The sequence below is a fragment of the Balaenoptera ricei genome, chromosome 3 (assembly GCF_028023285.1).
Source record: "Balaenoptera ricei isolate mBalRic1 chromosome 3, mBalRic1.hap2, whole genome shotgun sequence".
NCBI lineage: Eukaryota > Metazoa > Chordata > Mammalia > Artiodactyla > Balaenopteridae > Balaenoptera > Balaenoptera ricei.
This window is the reverse complement of record NC_082641.1, coordinates 115,661,276-115,678,557: the sequence shown is the minus strand read 5'-3', so window position 1 is coordinate 115,678,557 and position 17,282 is coordinate 115,661,276. Positions and strand designations below refer to the sequence as shown.

General features: G+C 45.6%; 1 protein-coding gene across 4 annotated transcripts in view; it reads left to right on the top strand.

Annotated features, from left to right (window-relative positions):
- Positions 1 to 13,619, top strand: part of KLHL3 (kelch like family member 3) — a 116,782-nt gene extending 103,163 nt beyond the window's left edge. For 3 of the 4 annotated variants that reach the window (XM_059917155.1, XM_059917157.1, XM_059917158.1), the window contains 3 exons: positions 1,616 to 1,756; positions 3,866 to 4,009; positions 5,611 to 6,461. In XM_059917155.1, the coding sequence (XP_059773138.1) occupies positions 1,616 to 1,756; positions 3,866 to 4,009; positions 5,611 to 5,726 (401 nt within the window). In that variant the 3' untranslated portion in view covers positions 5,727 to 6,461. Of the gene's footprint in view, positions 1 to 1,615; positions 1,757 to 3,865; positions 4,010 to 5,610; positions 6,462 to 8,997 lie in introns of those variants that run through there. The other variant, XM_059917156.1, reaches the window with a different exon arrangement.
- The last annotated feature ends 3,663 nt before the right edge of the window (positions 13,620 to 17,282 follow it).

Genomic DNA, 17,282 nt, shown 5'->3' with positions numbered 1-17,282 from the left:
TGGAATCTGTGTTTTCTAAAACTCCCCAGCTAATTGAGCTGTCCACGCAGTGGAGTAGTCTGTGGTCCACTGGAACTACCGATCTAGTCCAGCTCCCTCACTATACAGTTGGAATACTGAGGCCCCGAAAGGGAAGCACCACCTGCGGGCAGGTTAGAGACACAGGTCCAGAACCCAGGTGTCCCGGCCACCACATCAGCTGCTCTTTTTAGGCACTCCTGCTTTCTGGATTTTATTTCCTTGACTTGTATTAGAGGATGTTAAAATGTTATGCTAAAACCTGTAAATGATGCAGTCCTGGCCCTCAGCTCAGGCTTACCACCATCGTGAGTGATTCAGTGCCCCTCTGCCATCTAGGGAGGAGAGCACGGGGGCAGAAAGAACAGCTTCTGCTTCAAGACAAGCAGGGAGGCCTCAGCAATAATGATCGCAGTACACCTGCTGTGTAGTTTCCATTTCAACTCTTTTTACTACACGCACACACAAACACACACCTATATATATTATATATATAATACTACACGCACACACAAACACACACCTATATATATTATATATATAATACTACACGCACACACAAACACACACCTATATATATTATATATATAATACTACACGCACACACAAACACACACCTATATATATTATATATATAATACTACACGCACACACAAACACACACCTATATATATTATATATATAATACTACACGCACACACAAACACACACCTATATATATTATATATATAATACTACACGCACACACAAACACACACCTATATATATTATATATATAATACTACACGCACACACAAACACACACCTATATATATTATATATATAATACTACACGCACACACAAACACACACCTATATATATTATATATATAATACTACACGCACACACAAACACACACCTATATATATTATATATATAATACTACACGCACACACAAACACACACCTATATATATTATATATATAATACTACACGCACACACAAACACACACCTATATATATTATATATATAATACTACACGCACACACAAACACACACCTATATATATTATATATATAATACTACACGCACACACAAACACACACCTATATATATTATATATATAATACTACACGCACACACAAACACACACCTATATATATTATATATATAATACTACACGCACACACAAACACACACCTATATATATTATATATATAATACTACACGCACACACAAACACACACCTATATATATTATATATATAATACTACACGCACACACAAACACACACCTATATATATTATATATATAATACTACACGCACACACAAACACACACCTATATATATTATATATATAATATTTATTTTTATGTGTCTGAATAGAAACGAGGTTATATTTGCTTTATATTTGGCGGTTTTCAAGTTGATTTTACGAGGCAGGTAGGTGTCATTATATTTGTTTTATAGACGAGGACCCTGAGTTCCAGGGTGACAAAACAGCGCTCCCCCTGTCACCCTGCCGGTGACGGCTGTCCAGGACTGGACGCCAGGCCTCCTGGTTTCTGGTCGCTGCAGCCAGCCTGAGGCTGGGACTCTGTGCTCTGCCTTTCAGGGGTTGGGGTCCTCAGCGGGCAGCTGTACGCCACAGGTGGACACGATGGGCCCTTGGTGAGGAAGAGTGTCGAGGTTTACGATCCTGGAACAAACACCTGGAAGCAGGTGGCAGACATGAACATGTGCCGGCGCAATGCAGGTAATAGGACTGCTCCCTCCTTCTCTCCTTCCGGGGGAGGTTGTGGGTGTTTTCTCCCTGCAAACACTAGCTCTAGAAGAGAGGCAGAGAGGAGAGGCTCCCAGGGCCTGGGGCTGAGCTTGTACCCTGAGTAGGGAGTGTCCATTTGCTGGGCAGGGGAGAGCTTGGAACCCACAAAGCTAGCCACGGGGCGCCTCACAGGGCCCCCTCTTAGATGCAGAGGGTTCCTTCCCTCCCAGTGAAGGATGATGACTTTCACTGCACATAGATGGACACAGACCCAGAAGAGCCTCTGGTTGCCATCTGTGCCCCCGGCCCAGTGGCTTTGTTGGCTAGCTAAGCATAGGGCTGTGTGGACAGGGTCAGACAATCACACTGGTTCTATCTTTTCTTTGCCAGTGTCTGGCTATGAGAACCTCTCACCTCCCACCAGAAACCAATTTCCCTCCTTTCAGGGGTATCCATGAAAGGATTCGTGATCCATTCTCCAATAGGACCACTTTCCTTATTCCCTTCTTTGTATTTTCTGTCTCTCCTTCCCTTCCCTTCCCTTCCCCTTTTCCTTCTTGTAGGAATGATTTTCCTTAGAGTGTTTAGGTTTTTTATGCCTGGAGCCTGACACCCCTATTAAACCATTTCCTTTTAGAACTTTGCCCTATGGGTTGTGTCCTATGTTGGTATATCTTGTTTTATGCCTTCTTACTCTATCATAGTGTTGGCTTAGCCCAATTTCCCAGGCTGGAAATACAAGCAGGTGACTTTCAGGCAGACTTATTTCCTTTATACTCAAATTTACCTGCTTGCTAAACCCATTTGCAGCTGACTTTTTGAAAGCGTAAACAAGAAAAAGAGGGGAGTTTATTAATTTGCTCATTGTCTAAGCCTGCTGTGATATAACCTGGCATTTGGCCTTGAGCCACACAAGTGAGGAATTATAGAACCTTCAAGCAGCTAATTCAAGAATTAGGTTTAGATGTAAATGCATGTGTATACACACAGTCACATATAGATATTTCTATTTTTTATAACAAAAATGGAATCATACTGTAATACTGGTTTATAACCTGCCTTTTTAATCCACTTTACAATCTTCTATGAATATCTTATTATAACACTAAACATATTTACATAATATTATTCTAAATGGCTATAACATAATTTAAATAACCAAGCTACTATTGGACTTTTAGGTCATTTCCATCTTTTCTCTAAGTAATGCTTTGGTTATTATAAATAGTCTTTATAGCTGATTAATGCACACATTTAAAATTATTTCTTTAGAATAAAAGGCCAGAAGTGAAACTTTTGAATCAGAGGGAGTATATGTACTTTTGACACCACCCAGGAAGGTGATGCATTTTATACTCACCAGTATTTCAGAGTATCTTCACCAACACTGATAATTACTACTTTTTGAACATCGTTAATCCCTGAGTCTAATTTTGAAAAAATACACAGTATATTGGACTACAGCCTTTTAAATCTTGATGAGCAGTACTTACATTTTCCTACTCTTGAGTCCCTGCTACATGAGACCTTGCCGCCAAACCAGCTCACTCTGAGATCAGGGTGGGTAGGAAGCCTTTTCCCTGGGAACTGTATGTGGATTCAGACCCCAATTGTGTAAAGGGATCACAGACACAACCATTAGTGCCCCACAGTGTGGATAAAATGGTTTATCAGGGAACAGCTAACAAGCAGAGTAGAAGTAGTGTACGTGAAATCCCCTGAGTTGTCTCCTTCCGCACGTAGCTCAGACTGGGCGTGGGAGGCCTGCATGCACCAGTGGGCAATGCTGCAGTAGAAGGGGGTCTGTACCTACAGTGCTCTGCCTATTTATAGGGTCAAGGGCAGGGAACATCTGTGGGGCTGTGTCGTCGTGAAAGCTCCCTCGTCAGAGACATGACCTTGTTAGGAAGGGGGATCCTCAGATCCCAGTGGCTGTTGTGTGTTCCTCTGTTGAGCAAACTTAAACCCGAGGAGCCAATTGTCTGTTATTCTAGCAGGGAGGGGAGGAAGAGCGCCTCCAGGGCAATCCAGACTTGTCTCTGGTCCATCCCCTTGGTGCTCCTGCTGTCATGCCTTCTCTGGCCTCTGTTTGATTCCCAGGGGTCTGTGCAGTGAATGGGCTCCTGTATGTGGTTGGAGGGGATGATGGATCCTGTAACCTGGCTTCGGTGGAGTACTACAATCCTGTCACTGACAAGTGGACGCTGCTGCCGAGCAACATGAGCACAGGGCGGAGCTACGCAGGTCAGTGTGCTCCACCCCCATCCTGGGGCGCAGGTGGGGTGGGGCAGGTGGGCGCTAGGTTAGCTTGCTTAACTTGGGGCTGAGTGCCTCCTTCAGGCATGGCAGACGATTGTCACATGTCACCACTCCTTCATTCTGCGCCCACGACAGATACCCATAAGTAGCACTCGTTTCCCCAGCGAAGCTGAACGTAGCCGAAGAATTCTTCCTGCCACGGTGTTCCAGGGAGCCGCTTCCGACTGATCTGAGTTGTCATACGAGGTTTTAGGATCTCATTGCCCTTCCTGATTTGTTTTGTGCTGGGCCCCTAGGTGGAATAAGATACAGTTCTTGCTTTCCAGAAATTAAATTGGAAAGATAAGACCTGCCTACAAAAATAGGAAATACAAGATGATGTACATGTAAGATCTAAATGAAATGTACTGCACAGGCTTTAGGACATGACATGCGAGAACTGGCAGAGTCAGGGAGCACTTCCTGGAAGAGGTGGAGCCTGATTAAACTTTGAGGGTGGGTCACAGTCATAGAGGTAGCTGCCCTTTGCCAGGTGCCCACTCCCTGGGCCACAAAGCAGTCTGTTAGGTACAGTGTATACATACACTCTTATCTTTTCAACAACCCTCTGGCTGAATGAGACTCCATTCCATTTTATAGATGATGAAACGGAGGTTTGGAATGTTTAAGTTATCTGCCCAAGACCATGTGGCTAAAAAAATGTCAAAGTCAGAATTCAAACCCAGGTCTGAGTCCTAAGCCCATGCCTTTTGTGCTACTCTAGCTCAGGGTTGGGGGAAAAAGCATTCTGAGCAAGAGGCTGGAGGGAAGAGGGAGGAATGAGGCGGCTGTAGAGGCTTATTCCTGGTGGGGTGTGTGATGGTTTTGATGAGGTGTGGGGGACAGGATCAGAGTCAGTGGGGCTGAGGTTGAGGGTCTATAGGGAGACAAGCAAACATAGATATCTATGAAGTATTGGTTTGGCCAAAAAGTTTGTTCATTTTTTTCCATAAGATGGCTCTAGTAGCGCTTAGTTGTCTTTAATATCATTTGAAACAATTTTGTTAGATTGTATTGTGACAGCTGTCATATCAGCGTGTATTTTTAAAAAAACTTATCAAAATTGGTGAATTTTTGTGTAGCCATTTTATAATATTGATGGAAGAAAAAAAGCAACATTTTCGGCATGGTATGCTTTATTATTTCAAGAAAGGTAAAAACACAACTGAAACCCCAAAAAAGATTGTGCAGTGTATGGAGAAGGTTCTGTGACTCATCGAATGTGTCAAAAGTGGTTTGCGAAGTTTCGTGCTGGAGATTTCTCGCTGGACAATGGTCCATGGCCGGTAGACCAGTTGAAGTTGATAGCAATCAAATCGAGACATTAATTGAGAACAAGCAAAGTTATACCACGTGGGAGATAGCTGACATACTCAAAATACCCAAATCAAGCGCTGAAAATCATTCGCACCAGCTTGGTTATGTAAATCGCTTTGATGTTTGGGTTCCACATAAATCAAGCGGAAAAAAAACCCTTCTCGACCGTATTTCCGCATGCGATTCTCTGCTTAAACATAACGAAAACATTCCATTTTTAAAACAAATAGTGATGGGCGATGAAAAGCGGATCCTGTACAATAACGTCGAACGGAAGAGATCGTGGGGCAAGCGAAATGAACACCACCAACCACACCAAAGGCCGGTCTTCATCCAAAGAAGGTGATGTTGTGTATATGGTGGGATTGGAAGGGAGTCCTCTATTATGAGCTCCTTCTGGAAAACCAAACAATTAATTCTAACAAGTACTGCTCCCATTTAGACCAACTGAAAGCAGCACTCGATGAAAAGCGTCCGGAATTAGTCAACACAAAATGCATAATCTTCCATCAGGATAACGCAAGACCGCATGTTTCTTTGGTGACCAGGCAAAAACTGTTACAGCTTGGCTGGGAAATTCCGATTCATCCGCTATATTCACCAGACATTGCACCTTCGGATTTCCATTTATTTAGGTCTTAACAAAATTCTCTTAATGGAAAAAAATTCAATTTCCTGGAAGACTGTAAAAGGCACCTGGAACAGTTCTTTGCTCAAAAGATACAAGGTTTTGGGAAGGTGGAATTATGAAGTTGCCTGAAAAATGTCATAAGGTAGTGGAACAAAACGGTGAATACGTTGTTCAATAAAGTTCTTGGTAAAAATGAAAAATGTGTCTTTTATTTATACTTAGAAACTGAAGGAACTCTTTGGCCAACCCAAGAACTCAGCTCCTTGTATTTGGTTCTCCAGAAACTGGAAGAATTAGAGCTAACGTTTATTTATTGAGCATGTACAATGTGCCAGCCATCATCCTAAGTATTTTATGACCATTATCATGTATAATCTCCATCATGACTCCAATGGTATTCTTATTCCGTTTTCCATCTTGTTTGGATTTCAGTGCAAAGGAAGATTATGCCATGCAGGCTCAAAGGGGTTTGTATCGCATTCTGTCTGCCCAAGGCTTCAATTTATGAACTTATTAAAAATTTTTTTTCTCATTTAGGATTTTTCTCAACTAAATAGAAAAGATTTTAGAGGCATTTTGGTCCTAGAGTGATTCTGTTCTCATGGTTAATTATTAAAAACCAGCACTGTCATTTTCTCACCAAGGCTGAAGTGGGAAGTACAGGGCATTTTCCTGTATGAGGCAGTGAGGCCAGTGAGCGATCCCACCTTGGCTCCACGTGAGGCTTAATGAGAGGGGAAGGTGCAGGTGGGAGCAGTTAGAATTTTGTGTAAGTGCTGAATATTTCATGTCCATTTCTTTACTGTTTGCCCACCCCGTAAGTAGGTGGGAAGGAGATGAGCAGAGGTGCGATTTGTGTTCAAACCGATTGACTGAGTGAATCTCTTATCTTAGAATCTATGGATATGGCCTAAAATGCAAAGATTTATGGACAAAGTTATTTATTGGAGCAAAAAACTGAGAATTACTTAATGTCTGGCATGAGGAAAATAGCTAAATAAGTTGTGGAATATTTATACAGTGGACGTGTTTTTAATATGAGAAGATGTTTGTGACAGACTGGTTGAGAAAAGGATGATGCAAAATGTACGTACCGCGTGAGCTCAGTCGAGCAGTCCTGGGTCACGGGGGTTAGAGTAGCCCCTGCTTACAGAAATGGATACTGGAGTCACATCTGAATTTGAGTCCCAGCTCTGCCACTAGCCCTGGAACTCTGGGCAAGGTAGTCAGTCTGACTGAACCTGTTTTCTCATTTGTAAAATGAGAATAAAATCATATCAAGCCTCTTAGGGCTGTTGTGAGAATGAAACGTGATAATACGTGGAAAGCACTTAGCACGGTGCCTGCCTGGCAGGTAGAAACCACTCAGTCAGTGATTGTGGTTATTATTAGAAGCCAGGAAATATTCCAAAAAAGATAACGGTGATTCTCTTTGTATGTAGGGATTAAAGTTCTTTTTCTTGGTGTTCTTCTGGGTTTTCCGAAATTTCCATAATGAGAATATTTTATTTTTAGAATCAGAAGAGAAAGTTTATATAAAAAAGCAATACAGGAGCCTGCTTTTTAAAGACATGCTCCCTTGAGAAAGAGGAGCCTCAGGTGCAGGCAAGATGTTCTCAAGGTCAGGCAGCACATCTGGGTCTGAGGACTTGGGTTCTCCCCACTTCTCATCTTTTATGTCTGTGGCTTTATCCAGGAATTAACATGAAATGCATGTCTTAGCAGCATGTCACCATTGGGGTGTCCTGGGCTTTCTTTTAGCAATGTTATCTCAATCTCATCTTCAACCAGAAGATTTGATAGTGGTGGTAATATGTTAAAATAAGGCTCCTAGTTACACCTTAACTATAAGTTAGAATTTGGGTCAGCTGCAGGTACCAGAAAAACTGACAGATACTTGCTTAGACAAGGAAGTATCTTTTTTTGTATGTATGTATTTGTCCCAGGCAGAAAGGAGTCCAGGGCTGGCCTGGTGGCTCAGACTGTCATTGAAGAATCAGGTTTCTCCTGTGTTTTCTGTTCTGCCAGCTTTATGAATAGCTGCTGCTGCTGCCCCTTGCACCTTGCGTGAGCTTCTTCCAGGCAGGACGAGGAAGAAAACCAAAGTTGCAGCACTGGCAGACTTGTAGTTACAATCTCATGGGCCAGGATTGGGTCACATAGCACCTCCAGCTGTAAGGTAGTCTGGGAAGCTGAGCTCATAACTTGCTGGTCTCTACAGCAGAGGAGAGCAAGGAGAAGGGATGTTGGATGAATCAGCCTATAGTATCTGCTGCATAACTGCAGCCCATTACAAGCAAGATTTTAGGCTCATAAGTTAGCTGTTGAGTATGGTTCAACCTGACCAAAACAGTAACACATACAGACAAGTCTAGAATGTTTATCCAAGTATAGAATTTAGCATTGGAGGGGTCTTTCAGTTAGATGACATTGAATATATGGGAATGGAGCTTAAAGAGGTACATGGACTTGCCTGAAGCCACAATGCAGCTTGACTGGTGGCAGAGCTAGGATGGGAATTCAGTTGTTCTTGCTGCCATGAAGTCAGTCTATTGTTCTTTCTACTTCATTTCAGTGTCTTCTAAAAGGAGACATGAATCACTCATCACTTCTCTTAAAGTGATACAGATTTAGAGCCATGAGGTTTCCAGTGCGGGTGCTGAGTGTCATTACACTGAGTGCTGGGGTTGGGAAGGGGGGTCACTACGATATGATGTGAGTCAGTGTGATGATGCAGGGTGAGATCACTCACCTGTGGTGTTGAGGGACTGTGCTCTGTGTTTAAACATCATGTGGAGAATTGGCTGTTAGAGCGGGAAACAGCCAGCTGCTGGCAGCCTGAGTCCACAGGCCCTTCAGCATTTGGGTACAAATCGTGCCCATTTCCCATGGCTATGGCTCGGGATGTTGTGGGTCATGAACTCCTTGTGACTCTGAATAAGTTCGGAGAAGCTAAGATGGTAACTTTCTCCCCCTTTCATCTTAGGTGTTGCTGTGATTCACAAGCCCTTGTGACCCCAACTCCCACTGCCAGGAGGTGGAGGAAGGGAGGGGTGCTGCCTGTGACTCGGCACAGTGGGATCACGCTGGCTGGGTGCCACTCGCTGCCGGAGTCTGCAGAGGAGCGGGGACCGCCCTCCTCCAACTTGGCAGTGTCGTCAGGGTGGGAAGACAGTACCCACCTCCTGCTCCCGCAAGGTGTTTCATCTTCTGCCCTGAGCAGTGGGTTCCTGATAGCTCCGGCTGCACCTTTGAGCGTTCTTTTGTGTGTTTCTACAGGGACATCAGAGAACCTGGAACCTCTGTGTGTGTGTGTGTGTGTGTGTGTGTGTGTGTGTGCAGAATGTGGTGATTCACTAAATTGGGGGGTGGTGATGGTCTGCTCCATTTCTATACTACTGATCCTTCCGCTATGCTAAAAATCAAATCACAGAAACCTCTCTTACGGATTTGCCCCACGGGGACCTTGAGACTACTTGAGCTGCTGTCTACTGGAAGTGCAGTTGGACATACCGGGAATGTCCAGAAATGACCAGGCCCATGTACCGGCCTAGACTACTGGCATTGTCTGCAGAAGAGTGGGGTGTTCTCGAAGCTGCCCCGTGTCCTCTGTGTGCTAGGACCACAAGTTCTCTAGCCCCTCAGCTGGGTGCTCTTCCTTGTGTTCTCCTCCTGGAACTTCTTATCGAACTGCCCAGTCTCTGGGCTACTGGTCTTTGAGGTCAAGGATTCCAGGTTTGGGAGATTTCGTGTCTCTTCAGCTGGGAAAACTAGCTCTTCAGAGAAGCACTGAGTAACACACTGGAGGAAAAAAATACATGAAAAACAAAAACACAAGAAAACAAAGTGGTAAGGCTTCAGTCCTTGTCCATAGTGGTCCCAGAGAGGATCCTACTTCTGGGTTTTCCTGGGATAGGACAATCCCTGTTTATACTTATTATGCAGGTTTAATTTTTCAGAGCATCCCGTTTTACTCTCAAAAGTGTTCTGGTTTGGAGGCTAAGTAAAAGGTCACCATATGTCCAAACCCAAAGATAGGTTTGTCCCTGCACTGGATGGGGTCACGTGTGATTTACATGGACATGGATGACTTCAAAGGGGTGTACACTTGGCACCCTGGGCCTGGCCCTTGGCAGTTGGTCCAGGCTGTCTCACATCCTTGTCTTCCTTTCCTTGTGCTCTCCCCCATTCCAGGCCTGTACCCTCTCGCCAATCCTCAGAGCACCCCCCTCCTAGCTTCCCCCGTGAGGGAGGACATGGCGGTGGGCCCTGAATGTGTGATCTCTCTCAGGAGTACTTGCATTTTGAGAGAGGAGCTTGATGAAAACTTTGCTAATTCACGGGTAAAAATGATTAATGACAGAACTTCAGGCATCCGGAGGAGGGAGGAGGGTATTTGAGGGCTCAGGGAGTCACCTGCATTAAAAAAAAAAAAAAAAAGAACCTTAAAGCTGTACTGTTCCTGAACTAGCAAGTTGCTTATATTGGAATTTCCAGCATAAAGAGGGGAAGTCTTGTGTCTGGAGAAGAGTCTCACAACTTGGGGGCTGGAATTTACCCTTCCTGATGTCAAGGTCCACCTTTAGGGAGCCAAGGGGCTTTATGAACTCTGATGTTGGACTTCTCATACAACTGGGCAACTTCCAAGCAGATTTTGTAGGAGACTGTCATTCTCCCCACTTCACCCTGAAGTTATAAACCCAGGACTTTCCTCAGCGAGTTGGACACTTTGTGTATTTACTGTGTATTTATTGTGCGTGAACCACTCAACTCCCCTGAAGGGGAAACATCTTCTGATGTTGAGCAGATGTTACTTCAGTGAGACATTTTGGAGAATACCAAGGTACCCAGAATTTTTAGTAACCTTGGGCAGAGGCTGAAATATCCAGCTTTGGTGGACCTGGAAGAACAGCTCCAAAGGGATCAAGACATGCTGTTAGCTCGTTTGTTCTGCTCTTACCTGGCACGGAGGTGACTGTGGTCTCAAAGCTCTGCCTGCCTCTGGATCGGAAGCTGATGGAATGCGCTTTCTGTTCCAACTGTTCTTCCTCCCTCTCCGAGGAAGGTTTGGGACTTTGTTTCAGGGTGTGTGTGTGTGTCTGTGTGTGTGGGGATGAGGTTGGGGTCTGATGTGTGCCATCACACAGCTTCTGATTTCAGACGAAAGGTGAAGTTCCCCCCCAACACCTGGAAGCTGAACTTCCAGGCTTATCATGCTTATGTGGGGGGAGGCTATTGTTTGTGTGTCATCTTCCCAGAAAGGATCCCCTCCCTGAGAGCTAGCCAGCTGTGTTTCCTGCTTTTGGATTTTTGCTATTGACCCCACCTCACGTCTCCCTTCCCAGGAAGCACTGCCCCTGCTGGTAGTGCTGCTGAGGGCATGTTCGTTTTATCCTCATGTGTCCTTTCTCACGGGGACTAGAACACTGGTACGTCATCACCAAATAGTCAATCTGCTCTAGCTGCCCACAGATGCCATCCAAAACCTGCTGTCCCTTTATCACCAGGTACAATTCTCTCTCCACAGTGGGCACAACAGACTTATTTTCAAGTCTGTGCTAGTCATGTGGTAGGTGAACCCCCCTGGCATCCCCTCTTCTGGTGGCCACACCTGCTTGTGAATGCAGCTTTGCCAGTGGGATATCTGAAGTCTGATCACAGCGATGAAATGGAATTGCAGCCGAAGGTTAGAAGCAGCTTAGACACCACTTGGATTCTGATTTGGACACCAGAGAAGTCAGACTCTGAATTCCAAAGTTCTTTCTCATAAGTACCCAATGGCATCTCTCCGTCTAATAAGTTGCAGTATTATGCAAATGAAAGTGACCTCATTTTCTGCTATGCAATAAGAATACTTAATTCTATTTCATGACAGACCAGTTGCAATATCCCCTAAGATGCTTTTTGAGCTGTCTTACTTTGATATCTGTTGTATAATGTTTGTATATTCCTGAGCCAGATCCTTTCAAAGATTGCCTTTTTATAAAACTGAAGCTACAGCTTTCAGGCTAAAATTTTAATGTAGATATTTTTATAAAATAATTTTTCACGATATTTGAATTGCTTTTTATTGTCCATGATAATGAAATGTTATGTTCTGTGCATCATTCACTCTCGAACATCGTTCATGCCTGTAGCTATCTTCCCCTTGTTTCTCACCCTCCCCAAACTTCAGTAGCTCCAGGTTGACTTGGAAGCTTCTTTCTTACACCACATTCAAGGGAGATTGCTGAAAAAACACAATCACTGGTGTTTCTTGAATTGTTTAGGGACTCACATTAAGCCTGACTCAGCACTTACACATCTATGTTGCCTATCTGCTTTTTTTTGGAGTCTGTTTTTGGCAGGGTGAGGCAGGAGGGAGTCTGGTTGGCCCATCTCCTGGCATCTCTCACAGGCTGGCACGGAGCCTGGCATGCTGTGGCATGGAGAAGCCCAGGGAAAGGCCTGCCCTTCAGCACATAGTCCCGGGAGTTTTCCTAGGTCGAGCTGACTAGTCTTCATTCTTTTCTGTCTCCTTGTTCTTCGGAGCTTCAGGCTTAAGGCTTTTGCTGCTGGATGATGTCCCTTTTGGAAGCATCTTGTTGATGAACTTTAAAAGAGGGGTCACTCCTCTTGATCCCCACTAAGAATGTGATCAGCATGTGCTTTGCAGATGTTCATACTACACTTTCAACTTACTTGTTTCTTGAGCTGTGTCTACACTCCAGGCTCTGTTTTGTGTATTTATCTGCCAATTAGTCTCATTTAAAAAAAATCTTTATTTTTATTATTGTTGGGACAGGTGCCATTTGAATTGCCTCCACGCTCCCCATTTGCACCTTGACAGATCAAATTGGGAAGTTGAGCAAATTCATAATCCAGTTAGCTGGAGGTTCTCTGTTTGCCTGGAGAAGCGAGGAGGTTGGAATGTGTCTTTTTTTTTTTTTTAAGTGTTTGCACTATTTAGAGTCCTAAGCCCCTCATGTTCAGCTGTGCTGTGTATCTACTGACCAAGCAGGAGAGCCGGCAGCACTTCTGACATTTGGGAGTGCCTGAGGCCTCTTCTGTAGTGGATAATCACAACCTCAGAGCCCCTGTGCAGCCTCCATCGTGGGGCTCAGTGACTTGTAGATACAGCATCTGCCAAGGCAGTAACACATGGGACAGTGGCGTTTGGAGCAACAAAGTGCCCTAGTGCGGTGTTCTTGCCTTTGGTTATGAGATTTCAAATTATTTCCCCCCCTTTTTAGTGGCAATAAGGACCCTTGTTGGACTTCTTGTTTAATTCGTATGTGATGTGTAAAATACTTTCTTTGAAAGAAAATTCAAGACACTGAATTTGTATGTCTGTGTGGGTGCCATGTCCATGTGGTTGTCCATAGGCAGGCAGACTTGATCCCTGACACCCTGTACACCACACTGCTTAGGTCGGGTCCTTGATCTGGTGGTCTCTGCTTGGACGGTAGGGACCACAGAGTTTGTAAAAGAAGACTTGCCACGTGCTCCATCAGTTACAGTGCTAGCTGAAGAAACAGTTCCTCACATGTATTCTTTTAACAGGAATTGTGTTCTAGGTTCCCATACTTTATGTTCCTTTAACTTTAATAAAAGCTGAACTGTGAGAACCTTTCTCAGTATTTCATTTCTATAGTCCAGTCTCTTTACTCTGTCCCAGACATGAAAAGGGCAGACTTACTCCTGCATGTCTTCAGATTCAAAAGATTTTCCCTTCGAGATCTGCTGGACAGAGTCTGGGCTCCTTTGGTCTCTATTATCTGGCACAGTGCCAGACTCACAAAGATCTTCAGTGAGGCCCAGAGAGGCCAGTCTCTCCAGTGGGTGTTCGGCTGCGTGGACAACTGCCTGGTGATCACCATGAGGTGGGTGAGATGGTCCCAGCACAGGAGGAGGAGGTAGAGATTTGGCTGTTAATAAACATTGATTTTTAAAAGTTTGTTACAATACCTAGAGATTTTTATAGATATTTTGTTATGTTTGAACCATTAAAAATGCAAATATTAATTACATTTATTAAATATATACAACTATTAAATATGTTGACATATAAAATTTCAACATGTATGAAATAATAATAATAGCTAACATTTATTGAGTGTTTACTATGTGCCAGCACTCTTCTGAGTGCTTTACTTATATCAATACATTTAATCCTTATCATGGTCTTCTGAGTTACTATTATTATCTTTGTTTTACAGATGAAGATGTGAGATGCACAGGGGTTAAGCGACTTGCCTGTGGTAGCAGTGCTGCAGGATATTGGTTGCACTCCAGAGTCTGTGTCCTTAGTCTTCTCACTCCAGCAGTGAGGCGGTGATGACAGGAGCAGGGTGTGCTGAGAAGCACCAAGGAGAGGGAGGCCCTAAGGGTCGCTGGGAAGTGCAAACTTGGCTCAAGAAAAATACTGAAGCCCAAGTTTTCAGGCCAGTTGGACCACAACGTCCCAATCTTACACTATTGGCAAATAATCACGTTTGTTACTTTGGTGATAGTAGCAGTAACCACTATTCATTGCATCCGTACTGGGACAGAGGAGGCCCAGAGAGGTGAATCCGTTTGTCTGAGGGTGTGTTATAAGTGAGCAGTGGAGCAGACCCAGATGGAAACTACTAGCTCTTTTGGCTCACGATTGAGTTTGAGAATCAGCCTGAGAAGAGGGCTTAGGATGCACTTGTTTCCATCATCACAGTGGCTAGCGTTTATTGTGCATTTACCACGCGCCAGGCCCTGTGCTTTAATGCCCACAACACCTCATAGAGGCAGATGGGGCCCAATTCACAGGATTGCAGGGCCTAATAAAGTGGCTCAGCGTCATACATAACCTTGAGAAGCGATGCAGTCCCCACCCTCGCGCTGAGGCGGATTGTTGAACTGTGGCACTCCCAATCCCGGAGGGGCTGTACCTCGTGGGCACATCCTGGAGTGAGGAGGGTGCCAGTGTCTGGCCGTCCAGGGCAGGCAGTGAGGCAGAGCCCAGCTCCAGGCTGGAGACCTGCTCCGCCGCCACCCTGCCGTGGGCCCACCCACTTGGGCCCTTGTCACCCCCGCTGAGAGGGCCCTGGGGAGGGACAGATGAGCAAATGAGTGCTTGTCCAAGCACACACACCTTTCCCTCCCCTTGACCCTTTGGCCTGGTTTCCCCTTACCTTATCCAGAAGTTCCAGAGTGAAATCATATTTGGTGGTTTTTCAACCAACTTATTCTTCTACAGTTTACAAATAGGGTCCTTCGACCCTACCTAGCTAGTCTATTTTAATATGAAATCTGTTGTTTCTGCCGGCCTCATGAGATTTTCTGTGAGCAATCTGCGTCCCCCACTGGCCGTTCCTTTCTGCCCAGGCGGCTTTCCCTGTAATGCTCTATATGAGGGCCCAGGGGGTGGGGCACCTGGCTGGGACTCTCGACATCGTCCACTCCAGCCCCTGTGTTTGCAGAAGTGGGGACTGGGGCTTGGAGCTGCAGACAGGCCAGAGCACCTGCGGCAGAGCCGGCTGCCCCAGGAGGCCAGCGGAGGCTCCAGGGCCCGTGTCTGCCTGCCTGCCTCTGATGTTGTGCTGGGGCTGAGGAAAGGGAGTGACCGCAAGCTTGAGAGCCACCACCCTTTCTGGGGTGGACAGAGGAGAGGTGGTCCTGTTGCGGTGGGCCTGGTCTTTCTGAGACTCTCCTGTGGTCACTCCAGCTTCAAGGGCTGCTCCAAACTCCCAGGTGGATGGAGGGCCCAACTCCTCCTCAGGTGTCTGTGTCCTCCCCCGGCCGCAGGTGGGAGGAGGCCTTGTTCACGGCTGTGTGGCCTGCAGGGAACCCCTCCCCCTCTCTCGAGCTCCGTTCCTCATCTGTAAACAGAGGGCTCTTGTATCCGTAGGAGCATTTACTCTACTTGCAGGGTCTTGTTCTTGCTCCCACCTGACCGGGGAGGAGATGAGGCTCAGGAGGCCAAGTGACAGTGGGGAGCTAGGTTCCGAACCCCCATCTTCCGTGGAAGTAGTTTTGGACGACTATGCCCCGCATGTTTTTAAGCTCTTAGGCCACTGGGTCCTGCCAGTAAACACGCATGACCAAGATGGTTTGACGAGTCCTCTAACTGTGAGTTTTGTAAGAACTGGAAAAGTTGGCTTTAGACCTCTTTCCTTCGCTTTGTTTTCCTTCCCTTCCCATTCTCAGTTCCCAGCTGCCTCTGAGAGAGACCCTCCCCCCATCTTTCCAGTGTTGGGGATCTTTTATTCTCCCTTCACAGTATGTTCAACAGTTATTCATTCAACAGAAATACATTCAGCATCTACGCTGCACATTGTGGTGGGTACTTGAAATGCAACTGCCAACAAAGCAGATGGTCCCTGTGGACCTGGAGGTTGGAATTCCATGAGGGACACAGTTGGTAAACAGCAGGTACTGTATGATGTGCTAGTGGGGGGTGGGTGTGGGGAGGACAGAGAAACGCACGCACCCAGAGAGAGAGGGACAAGCTCACAGAGTCCTGGGGAAAGGGTGTGAGATGCACACAAAACAAGAGAGACAGAGACCAAGAGAGAGAGACTGAGACACACAGAGACAGAATCAGAGGGAGACAGAAACACAATGAGCAAGACACACACACACACACACACACACACACACACACACAGATGCACCCGTAGCAGACAAGGTGCCACTCATATAGAAATACATAGGCAGAGACCTAGAGCAAGCCAGACAGAACCAGTGTCATTTCTTTAAGTGGCAGGAGACAGGTCAGCCTAGAGCTTCAGATCAGAAGCTTCTGAGTCTGGAGATGCGGGTTCAAATATGACCTCAGTCAGGCGGTCTTGTGGTTTTGAGCCGGTCTCTTTGCCTCTCAGCAACAGTGCCCTCAATTTTGTGAGCTTATGCAGAAGACTGCATGAGAAGACCCTAAAACGTAGAAGGCAGCCACTCAAGGCCCCGGGGAGGCTGGGCCCGGCAGAACAACCTCCGGAATGAGAAACCTAATCTCTGCAGTGACAACACAGAGGACATCCTGACTGCATGCGGTCACCACACCAGGCATATGAGCAGAGGGAAGACAGACATGAGAAAGGAGGCAAGCTCTCTGCCCAGGGTCTTGTCTGGGCTGGGGATTCACCCAGGGCTTAATTTCTGAAGGAGGTCCCTAAGGGAAGCAATGCAGTTGGGGCCTGCTTTCACCCGGCAGCCATGTGGCTTCTTTCTATTTGACACAACTGTGTTTCAATCCCTGTTGTTTTCTCCTTTCCTCTGGGTGGTGACGGGGGCTTGTCTCATGAGCTTACTTCCTGC